We start from the raw sequence: 11,606 nt of genomic DNA, 5'->3' as shown, positions 1-11,606 counted from the left end.
ATTTCTGTGTCAAGAAATCTCTGCACTTTCAGTATTGGGAGATATTTTCTCTTGCAAACTGTATGTGTTGCTTTACCAATTTTTTGACGATAAAGTAGGGCAAGAAGTAGAACCACTGAACTTGACTGTTTGTGAAAGAAGATCCCTAAACACCTGAAATATGCTATGTTATGTGACATGTAAACTGTCAATAAGGAATATGTTTGCTGATTGGTGCATGACGTTTATCATGTGGATGTGGTAGTTAATTTCTCTCTGAAGATCCAATGTGAAAGAGCTTTATGAAAACAGGGGGAACCTATCATCAATCTATCATGTACAGAGTGATAATAAATTCCCAAACGCATACACAGACACAAAACTACATATCCCAACCGTTCAAAACCAAAATGAAAGAAAAATCCATAACCATATTCATAGGACAATAACGTGCACAAAAAATGTGTAAAATACATCTGAAGAACACTGGTTAGAAGGGGCCAAGGAGCTACGAATCGATGGTGATCCATAGGTAAGTAGCAGACCGGGGAGACAGGGCGGAACAGGAGGGGAGATGGCGTTGGAGAGGAAATGCCCTGGTGCCCGCGAGGTAGCACGTAGATCCTGTGCATGATGATGTCTCCTTTTGGTGGAGAGATTGCCTTAAGTGTCTGCCTATTTTAAGGATATAGCCCAATGATCTGTGTACTCTCAGTTCTCTTATGGCATGATAAATGGTCTGCAGATCCTTTCAAAGGACAGCTTCCCACACTTATTTTCCTCCTCTAAGGATGAAAGTGCTTCATTGTAAATGGTCCACTAAAGTATGGCTCTTGACTCATTAGTGGACCATTTAGTGGACCATTTACATCTGCCTCTTTCTACTGAAGCTCACTCTGAGCTTCATCAGCTGCAAGACATTTTTTAGGGCCTTCATGAGTCTGATATCAATGATAAGTGGTCTGCTTTTGGTAGTATATATGTGTTACCTTCAAAGTCTGTCCATCCTAAAATTTTTTTGACCGGGTGTCCATCCTAAAATGGTTGGGAATTCTGTTGTCAATCAAAGCATAAAGTTTTTTTTTGGTTACTAGTACTGGATAGACTGAATAGTCGACAACTTCTTCATAGAATGAACTTCTTCATGCCTGACTACTCTTGCCCAATGTGTAACTCTGTTCAGATGGAATCAAGGAATCATCTGTTCTTCACTGTGACTATTCACCCACGCATAAAGTATGATCAGTCACAGACAAAACACACGAAATACAGGGCACAAGCCAAAGCATATATCAAAGCAATTGTCGCAACGCATCATGATTCATGCAATTTGTCTCTTGACAAGTCGGCACTCAGGGCCAAGCCTTCTAATGGGTAACAAGAGGTACACGGGAATTTACAACAGGTACAGTCTTACTAGTTTTTCTTAGATCAATCTACAGAAGCGACTTGTAACGAGCATGCATGCTAGATCATCCACACTCTCTTAGTTTGTCATGCGCTGGCCTTTAGTGACTCTTGGATCTCTTCGAGCGTTCTCCCTTTAGTTTCTGGCACTAGCATTGCCACGAACAACACGGTAACAAGGCTCGCTGCAGAGAACAAGAAGAAGGTGCCTACACACAGGAATCAGAGTAAACGTGAGCATAAATATTAACGGGGAACCATTGGGCGATAACTGGAACCAACCTCACGGGAAAAAGAAAGCGACCGATATGCTAGTAGGAAAAGAACAACACCCGTTGGCGATAATTCCGTTTGAAACATATTTTGCTAATGAGATATTACTCAGCTATCCCAAGTACATACAATGATGGTTGTTCTACTTCCTTTTCTAACTATCCTACTTATGCAAGGGTTGAACATGTGTTACCTGCAGAATTCCAATCCATAAGGAAGCTGAATGAATACGATATTGCAAAGGAACCAATCCAGCTAACCAGGGTTACCAAGCTTCCGGCTATTGCTTTCATGTCGATCGAGAATATCTTTGCCAATAAATAAAGTATCGTTAGTTTAGTTATAAAGATGAGTTCCTTCAAGATTGCCAGGAAATGCGAGCATCATCCAGCATTAATTTCATGGTCATTTCATACCTCAGACATGATAACCCAAGGAACAGGTCCCATTCCAATTGAGTATGCCGCATAGTATGCCTATTTAGGAAGCAGGGTCAGAATATATCATTTCCAAACTTCAAAGACCCGTGCCAGAAAAATTATCGATCTTAGTATGTACAAAATGATCCTCTAGCTGTGTTACTGGCAATTTATTTAAGAATGACAGATACTGATGAAATATGTAACCATTTATCATTTTTACATTGGCTTACACAAAATTGTAAATGTTTTAGTTACAGCATTCACTGTACCAATATGCCGTAAAGAGCCAATGTAGGAACCAATTCTGTGTATAATCCTTGCGCCTGGAACATGACAAGAAAATTAAAAAAGTCAAAATAGAGGGAAAGTACATACTTTGCTTAACAAACTGTTTCCGAGATAGAAATACAGTGATAGAATCTGAACATTCCAAATTGTAAATTCAGTTCAAGTTTTTCCAAGTAATTAACTCTGCTGATTTGATCTGCTTGATTTTTTGATATTTCACCCTCCAAAACATAATTATTTAATAGAGCTTCCTACATGGGAATTTGGTGTGTGCAGTTGCGCAACTTTAATAGAGCCTCATGCATGGTATTCTTTTTTCCATCGCCAGGTATAAACTGGGAAACTTTGATAACTGTACTTGCTTCATATTCAAGACGGTTCACCTTTGGTTGATGTGGTTGGAAAAATACTAACTAGGCGATTAACAGATCAATTTAGATGAGCAAACAGACCAAATTTCTCAATGTCTTAGCATCCATAAATGATTGCCAGTTCAAAATTTAAAATGTACTGTTCCATCGTAGATCAATAGAATATTTTTCTGAACATTTTTACCTTAAAGTAGAATGATAGCCCCGTCAGAAAGCAGCCCACAAATGTGCCAGATGAAGAGACCTAAATGATAGAAGAGTATCACAAAGGTTGTTCTGTTTTAATTTCCCTGCATCGACTCAGTTTTGGACTATCCATAGTTCCATACCAGTAAAAGGGCTCTTCTTCCACTCCTATCCATTAGAAGGGCCCCAAATAATGTGATCGGAATCTGAAATAATTACAGTTATGGACAAATTGATGCAGCCATTAAGCTAGTATAGTACTTGACGAAAATGGATTATCCTGAACCTGAATAATGCCGATCAAGGTGGTCCCAAGTTTACCAGAAAACCCTGAAATTTTGGAGAAGAATAATTACATAAAGTTCCTTTTGTCAGTGAAGTGGCAAAAAAAAGGCATTTGGATACCTGCAGAGGAAAAAATATAGCTTGTATAGAAACCTAGCGCATTTATTCCTCCCAATTGCTGAAAGACCATCAGGCCAACACCCACCTGTGCATCAAACCTATATGTGTGAACTGAACTTCTCTTTTTGGAGAGCGACATATAGTTCTAAACTTCTTTTCAGGAAGAAATATAGGAACTTTTGAAATGAAGGAGCTTGGTGAATTTCTTAGTTCTTAGTTCTTACAATGACTGCGTACATATTTTTGCTGTCAAACAAGTCTTGAATCCTGGCCGTAGGTAAACTGTGAACTGATTCAATATACTCCTGCATGAGAATGGCAGGTGATTATTTTGAATAACCTCTTGCCTAAATTATAAATGTTGACAAATAAGAGAGATATAAGGACGAAACTAACTCTAATTTCTGTAGCCTCTCGAGATATGTCAGCCTTTTCACCCCTAAGCATTTGCAGTGAAGCACGGAATTCTTTCTCTTTCCCAATATTGGCCTACCATATTATTGAAAAATGAACTTTAGTATGAAAGTATTTTATGAGAATCCATAACTTAGATACAAAACGTCATGCGTTGCATACTTGCATTCACTAATCACAAATGAATGTAATAAAAAATATTTTGATTGCAAAGTAAAATGGTTTTGTTGCAGTATTTTCTTATTTCATATAAATAGAAATATTGATGAAAATTATTAAGCACGCCATGGTTGCTTCCTCAGACGAAATTAAAACCATGATAAACACCAACTGATCAGTAAATTCTTGTAAAATATCCGGTAGCTTGGAGAAATTTGGCATTCATGTTTGCTATTACCAGCCACCTTGGAGACTCAGGAATGAAGAGAAGACCCGCAAGGAGGAAAGCACAAGGCAGTAATCCTGCATAAACATGCAAATGCTGTTTTGATTTCTCCTGCGTAATGGATATGCGACCATCCATATAGAGATAATGTATATTACCTACAAGAACCAAAGAGCGCCACGAAAGCAGTGCTCCAATAATGTAGGCAGCTGAACACCCTGAACAAATAAACAACTGCACTTACAGACGAGCCTGTGTTAATTTTCCATCTTTACTAAATTTTCAAACACATCAAGATTCTGCCCGGCTTCCTCCAACCTGGTTTGAGGTTGCAAGGCCTCCTCGGAGATCCTTTGGTGCTATTTCAGATATGAACACAGGCACCTGTGTGGGTAATGTTAGTACACTAGGATGCTACGTCGATCATGTGGCGAACATAGTGTTGCTTGACAGTAATTAAATAAAACAGTGTTCAAAAGAGGAAAACTAAAATAGAGAACCAAAGTCAGGTGCAAATTGAGAACTTATTAAGGGATTCTCATGGCTCACCACATAGGAAAGAACACCAGTACAGTAGCCCAGCAAGACTCTTCCTAGGTAAAGCATTGTAGCACCCTTTATGTCATGGGGGGCAATATTTCAAGCTCTCGAAACCCAGAACAAGCCTGAAAAAGAAAATAGTTGAGAGAGGAACATACCTTGGCGAAGTATATCGTAAGCCAACCAAAAATGCCTACAATTGCTGCCAGCCGCATGGTCTGTAGAAAATGCAAATGTTGGAGATATTGTGAGGACTAACGGGAATTAAACAGTCTGCTAGTCATCCAAATCATCAAAGTAATTCACCATTTTGCGTCCAAGAGTGTCTGCAAGGCGGCCACTAGTCAGAGCGCCAATCATCGCACCAATCGTCAAGATAGATCCAAAGACGCCATACTAGAAGGTTAATCATGAATCGAATTAGTCACTGAAAGCAATGAAGAGTTGAACACCATGACCATGTTAGATTGATGGCACAGTTCACAAGTGTACATGTTTTATCAAGCGAAGTTGCAGTCCACTACCGTTACTAGACACACCAATTATATACATCAGTCTACAGCCATGAAAAGCGAAAAAGATCACGACCAACCTCTGAATTGGACAGTCCAATGTCGCTCACAATTCCAGCTTGAGCCGGAGCAGAATACCCAACCTGCATATCATACATTCCATCATGGCGAGCCATATCGGAAGCAATACGCAACTCGTGATTCTTGAAATCACCATACTCTCACACACAGTCCTGCTCGAGCAATAGCAGCCTCTACTAGGCATTAGAGTTAAAGGAGTGAGCTGCTGTAGTCTTACACAGGTGCCGAACTCGAAGGAGCCGCAAACGGCTACCGCCGTGCTGACCAGGACCATCCGGAGCGATCCATCCCCGGCGCTATCGTGGATGCCCTCCCCGGCTGCCGCCTGGCCTTGGGCCGCAGCCACGGCCGTGGCTCTCCGCGTCTGACCGCATGTGACGCCGGCGGCCGCTGCCGGCAACCGGAGCGCGCAGTGGACATCATGCCGCGTCCGGCGGCTGCGTCCGAGGCGAAAGGCGAGAGAGATGCCGGCGGCTGAGTGGCGGAGGGGGAGCGGCGGAGCCGTGGACAGGGGGAACGCGGCAGCCATCCGTGGCCTTCAAAACGCTGGGCATCACATATTTTTTGTGTGCTCTTTTTAGACGGCGCAATCTTTTCATAATTTTGTTATCATGCGGCAACACATTTTCGGTTTATGCGCAATATTAATCGTCTATCTACCCATATGGCGAGTACCTTTGCGGCTCTGCTAGCTCCAGGAGAGAACACTTTGGCGAAATGGAGCACCAGTAGACACTCAAATATCGAGTATTTCTGTATAATTATGACACGTACTGTACCTCTTTTAATCCACTTACTTATTATGTCTGCTAGACCTAATCGATAGTGTGTTCGTCTGATTTAAACCTCATGATACACCATGCATCTGAAATTCAGCAAGTAGATAAACAACATATTCAGCTCAACGGTAGCGCTAAAGCAACAAACTCACAAATTCAAGTACCGGCGGATCATCCGTCTGTCAACACAGAACAATACCAGCTTCCTGTAATGTAGTACTTCCGCATATTCAACTAATAATGTCTCCTAGCATCAGCCGGTTTTCACTTTCACATTTCACATACATGAGTTGTAACCACTTTTTGTTTCACGATCTCTCGACAATCACAACCCTGAAATGCCAATCTTTTGAAAAAAAAACAAAATCATATTCACCTCCCCAATCAGATTGAGGGCAAGAATTTTCTTCCAAATTTGCGTTCAACAAGTGCTTGGAAATTATGAAAGACTCGAAATACATGTTTATTGGGAGTCGAAGCATTTTGGCCAAGCCAAACTATGCCACCTCGAAGAGGAAACCTTAGTAGCACCAAGAGCTTGTTTGTCGGGAGTCGAAGCATGCGGAATCAATGGGTAGAGGTCTCATCTACACCTGCCTTGATAGATTACTCTCCCGTGACTTGATCCTTAATCAAAAAGAATTTTGGCCAAAACTCAACATAAGAATGATTACCAATAATAATGCGATTGACGAGATTTTAGAGGCATTTGGCGCATGAAGGATATTGTTTAAATAACCGAATGACTAATTAATTTTCATACTTGCACATTTGGCGGTGTGGATTTCATCCTATCTTTGATACTTGTCGTGGATAGTCACCTTCTCCAACTCGCCCATGATGTGATTTGTTGCTCCATTATCCATGTACAATTGGTGTCGATAACATAAGAGGTAGCGCTTGCAGAGTGCTCCTCTTGATCATCATCATTGTAGTGATACCAATAGTCCCTTGCATTATGACCGAGTTTGCCACAAATTTGGCAAGAGATCTTGGGGAGGTCAGATCCTTATCTGTTTTATGTGTTGTTGTGAGAGGGTTGTGTCCCCCTATTGTTGTTGTTGTTGTTGTTGAAGGGGGGTCTGCTGTTATAATCGAGATGCACAATAAACGAAGAACGAAAAGTAAAACACTGCAGGGGACACGAGATTTTAACGTGGAAAACCCTTGCAACACACAAGGGAAAAACCATGGGCGCCAGCCAGCAAAACTTCACTATTTCGGTGGTGTTTACAAACGCCGTGGGTGTACAATGATGCGACGAAACCCTAGAGGTGGCTTACAGGGAATATATATAGACGGTGGCAACGATCCGTACCCCCCCAAGCCTACCGGCGACGGGCCTCGCTTCGCTCGTCAGAAGTTAGCCTCTTCTTGAAATTTGGATCACAATATAACAAACTCCACCTTGAGACAAATTCCTTGTAGCATGAACTTCAACAATCACCTGAATCAACAAAGAAAACACTTGCTGGCACCAACAGCCACTTGGGCTAAACAGTTATACCAACCAAGCTTGAGCAAAGCTCAAACTTGGACATATGGACAGGCTTAGTCATCATGTCAGCAGGATTATCATGAGTACTAATCTTGCATACCTTCACTTTACCTTTTGCAACCACATCTCTGATTGCGTGGTACTTAATATCAATGTGTTTTGTCCTCTCATGGAACATCTGATCTTTAGTAAGATAAATAGAACTTTGATTGTCACTGAACAACTTAATGCAAGAATTATCTCCACAAAGCTCAGCATATAAACCTTTCAGCCAAACAGCCTCTTTACCTGCCTCAGCAATAGCCATGTACTCAGCCTCAGTAGTAGATTGTGCAACAACATCCTGCAAAGTAGCCTTCCAGCTAACAGCACATCCACCAACAGTAAACACATAACCTGTGAGGGATCTTCTCTTATCCAAATCGCCAGCATAATCTGAATCCACATATCCGGCGAGCCCCTCACCAATCCTGCCAAACCTCAAGCAAGCTTTTGATGTGCCGCGAAGGTACCTGAAAATCCACTGAACAGCTTTCCAATGTTCTTTACCAGGATTAGCCATGTATCGACTGATCAAACTCATAGCATATGACAGATCAGGACGAGAACAAACCATGGCATACATCAAAGAACCAACAGCACTAGAATAGGAAACTCGAGACATGTACTCAATATCATCTTCAGAGCTAGGACATTGCAAAGCTGACAACTTGAAATGAGAAGCAATAGGAGTAGTAACTAACTTTGCCTCATGCATATTAAAACGATGAAGAACTTTCTCAATGTACTTTTCCTGACTAAGAAACAACAAACTAGACTTTCTGTCCCTTTTAATTTCCATGCCTAGTATTTTCTTAGCAGGACCAAGATCCTTCATCTCAAACTCTACTTAATTGATTCTTTAAAATAGTGATCTCTTTCATGCTCTTGGCAGCAATCAACATATCATCAACATATAGCAGCAAATAAATAGGTGATCCATTAACAAACTTGATATACACACAACTATCATACTGAGATCTCTCAAAACCATGTGATACCACTGTCGTGGCGACTGTTTCAGACCATAAAGGGACCTCTTTAATTTGCAAACAAGATCCTCCTTACCAGGCACAACATAACCTTCAGGTTGGTCCATATATATCTCCTCCTCCAACTCACCATGCAGAAAAGCAGTCTTTACATCTAGTTGCTCAAGCTCAAGATCATGCATAGCAACAATACCAAAGAAAGCACGAATAGAACTATGCTTCACAACCCGGGAGAATACATCATTATAATCAACACCTGGAATTTGACTGAAACCTTTTGCTACTAACCTTGCCTTAAACCGTGGAGGCTCATTAGGAGACAAACCTTCCTTTATTTTAAATATCCTCTTGCAGCGGACAACCTTCTTTTGTTTAGGCAAGTGCACAACATCCCATGTGCCATTCTTCTCAAGCGATTGCATCTCTTCTTGCATCGCACCTACCCACTTCTCTTTATCAACCGAAGCAATGGCTTCAGTATATGTAGCTGGTTCAATATCATGCTCCACCTGTTCAGCACAACTCAAAGCATAATCAACAATATCACATTCTTGAATTAATCGGGTAGGAGGTGCAATATTTCTCTTAGGGCGGTTAGCAGCAATAGATCGTCCTTGTCGCTGAACAATAGGTGGTGAAGGTGGAACATCATTATCATCATTGTTGGTTTCAGGAACCACATTTTCATTCTCCTTTGCGTGCTCCACCTGCACGCCAATTCTGTGCTGCTCATCATCAGAAACATCAGGAGAATCAATAGCATCGGAAATATCAGTAGACGGACTATCATTAAACATAACCGCCTCATTAAAAACGACATTCCTGCTCAACACAATTTTCATAGTTTCAGGATTCCATAATCTATATGCCTTAACTCCTGAACCATAACCAAGGAAGATGCACTTAACAGCCCTTGGCTCCAACTTTCCATTATCAACATGAGCGTAAGCAGTGCAACCAAAAACTCTCAAATCTGAATAATCAGCAGGCGAACCAGACCATACCTCAATTGGAGTTTTCTTATCAAGTGGAACAGAAAGTGACCTGTTGATGAGATAACATGCGGTGGAGGCTGCTTCAGCCCAAAAACTTCTATGCATCTTTGCATTAGACAACATGCAGCGAGCCCTCGAAATAATGGTCATGTTCATGCGTTCAGCCACGCCATTCTGTTGAGGGGTGTACGGAATGGTATGATGTCTTACCATCCCATCATTGCTGCAAAACTCATCAAATTCATTTGAACAAAATTCCATACCATTGTCAGTACGGAGTATCTTAACCTTCTTTTCAGTTTGAGTTTCTACCATAACTTTCCACTTCTTAAAAGCATTAAAAACATCAGATTTATGTTTCAGGAAATATGGCCACACTTTCCTTGAGTAATCATCAATAATAGTAAGCATGTAATTAGCACCACCATTAGAAGTTCTACGGGACAGACCCCAAACATCAGCGTGTACATAATCTAAAATACCTTTGGTGGTATGAACGGAAGCATTAAATTTTACTCTTTTATGCTTACCAAAGATGCAGTGCTCACAGAACTCAAGCTTACCTAAATCGCAGCCATCAATTAGCTCTCTCTTTGCCAATTCTGCCATGCCAAGCTCACTCATATGTCCAAGACGCTTATGCAAAAGGTTAGTCTTACTAGATTCATCAGAACTAACAGCAGCAGCAATACCAGGCAAAGTGCTACCTCTAAGGACATATAATTTCGCAGAATTCATATCACCAATCATAATAATGAGAGAACCTGATGATACCTTCAAAATTTTGTTCCCACCTTTGTACTTGTACCCGTCACAATCAAGGGTACTCAAAGAGATCAAATTCCTCGCCATGGAGGGTATGTGTTTCACTCCTGTCAACGTGCGTGTCATCCCATCATGGGTCTTGAGATCTGAACAGAACCAATGCCAATAATGCTGCACTGGTTGTCATTCCCCACACGCACAAAATCTCCACTCTGCACAGACTCATAAGAACTGAACCAATCTTTGTTACAGCAAATATGAAACGAACATGCAGCATCAAGAATCCATTCATCATCACGTGAAACACATGCAGCCAAGACAGCTAAGCAATCTCCATCAGAACTATCATTACCATCATTACCAACAACAACAGCAGCCTCACCCTTACCGGTGACAACGGCAGCCTTACCATTACCATCATTATTTTTCGGTTGGTAAGTTCCGTTCCTTTTCTCCTTGTTCCGCAGCTTCCAACAATCATCAATATTGTGGTTAGATTTCTTACAATACCTGCAGAACTTGTCACGTCCTTTGGACATTGAGCGACCTCTGTCGCCCTTGCTCTTATCTCTGTTGTTGTGGTAGTAGTTATCTCGCTGCTCAGGCCTGCCACAGACCTCTAATGCCTCTGCCTTGGAGGACGAACTTTCAGTCTGCACCATAGATTTCATTTTCTCCTTTTGTTGGAGAGCATCATAAACTTCCGCGAGAGTTAGTTTGTCGCGGCTCAATAATATGGTGTCACGAAAATTACTGAAAGAATTAGGCAGCGAGCATAAAAGAAGAAGACCTAAATCCTCATCCTCATACTTAACTTCTATAGACTGCAAATCAGAAACAATCTCTTTCCAGGAAGATAGGTGATTCATTACCGAACCTCCCTCTTGTAACTTATGCGAGAACATCTTCATCTTCACGTGCAATCTGCCCGTGAGATCCTTGGACAAACAGATCTCCTCTAGTTTGACCCATAACTCGGCGGTGGTTTTCTCCTGCAGCACTTCTTGCAGAATATTATTGGACAGATGGAGTTGAATCAACGATAAAGCCTTACGGTCTTTCCGCTTCTCCGCATCGGTCTAGGTATCCTTCGCTTTCTCGCCGAAAGCATCGATCGCTTCATCCAGATCTGAAGATTGGGCGAGAATCGCCCTCATCTTCACTTGCCACAAAGCAAATCTCGTGGTGTAGTCCAGCTGCGGTAGATCGAACTTCAGTGACGATATCTCGTAAACCCTAGATCCAAAGAACACGGGCTCTGATACCACTTGTTAT

The 11,606-nt window shown here is 41.5% G+C and overlaps 1 protein-coding gene across 2 annotated transcripts; it reads right to left on the bottom strand.

Annotated features, from left to right (window-relative positions):
* Positions 1-1,246: 1,246 nt before the first annotated feature.
* On the bottom strand, positions 1,247-5,832 carry LOC127332211 (sugar transporter ERD6-like 16). 2 transcript variants are annotated; one of them, XM_051358484.1, is made up of 18 exons: positions 5,481-5,832; positions 5,263-5,325; positions 4,977-5,066; positions 4,829-4,888; positions 4,680-4,745; positions 4,449-4,514; positions 4,289-4,364; positions 4,143-4,207; positions 3,728-3,820; positions 3,556-3,636; positions 3,332-3,416; positions 3,213-3,256; positions 3,070-3,132; positions 2,925-2,984; positions 2,351-2,404; positions 2,076-2,135; positions 1,853-1,967; positions 1,247-1,595 (listed from the first exon to the last, which is right to left on the bottom strand). In XM_051358484.1, exons 1-18 carry the CDS (start codon positions 5,790-5,792, stop codon positions 1,474-1,476), a joined length of 1,575 nt encoding a protein of 524 aa, XP_051214444.1. In that variant the 5' UTR covers positions 5,793-5,832; the 3' UTR covers positions 1,247-1,473. The 2 variants fall into 2 exon arrangements, 1 of the variants encoding a protein (XP_051214444.1); XR_007870278.2 differs by lacking the exon at positions 1,247-1,595 and having other exon boundaries at positions 1,901-1,967; positions 2,312-2,404.
* Between the last annotated feature and the right edge of the window lie 5,774 nt (positions 5,833-11,606).

This window comes from Lolium perenne, chromosome 4, assembly GCF_019359855.2.
Source record: "Lolium perenne isolate Kyuss_39 chromosome 4, Kyuss_2.0, whole genome shotgun sequence".
Classification (NCBI taxonomy): domain Eukaryota; kingdom Viridiplantae; phylum Streptophyta; class Magnoliopsida; order Poales; family Poaceae; genus Lolium; species Lolium perenne.
Note: the sequence above shows the minus strand (reverse complement) of the source record. Positions and strands in the feature narration are given on the sequence as shown.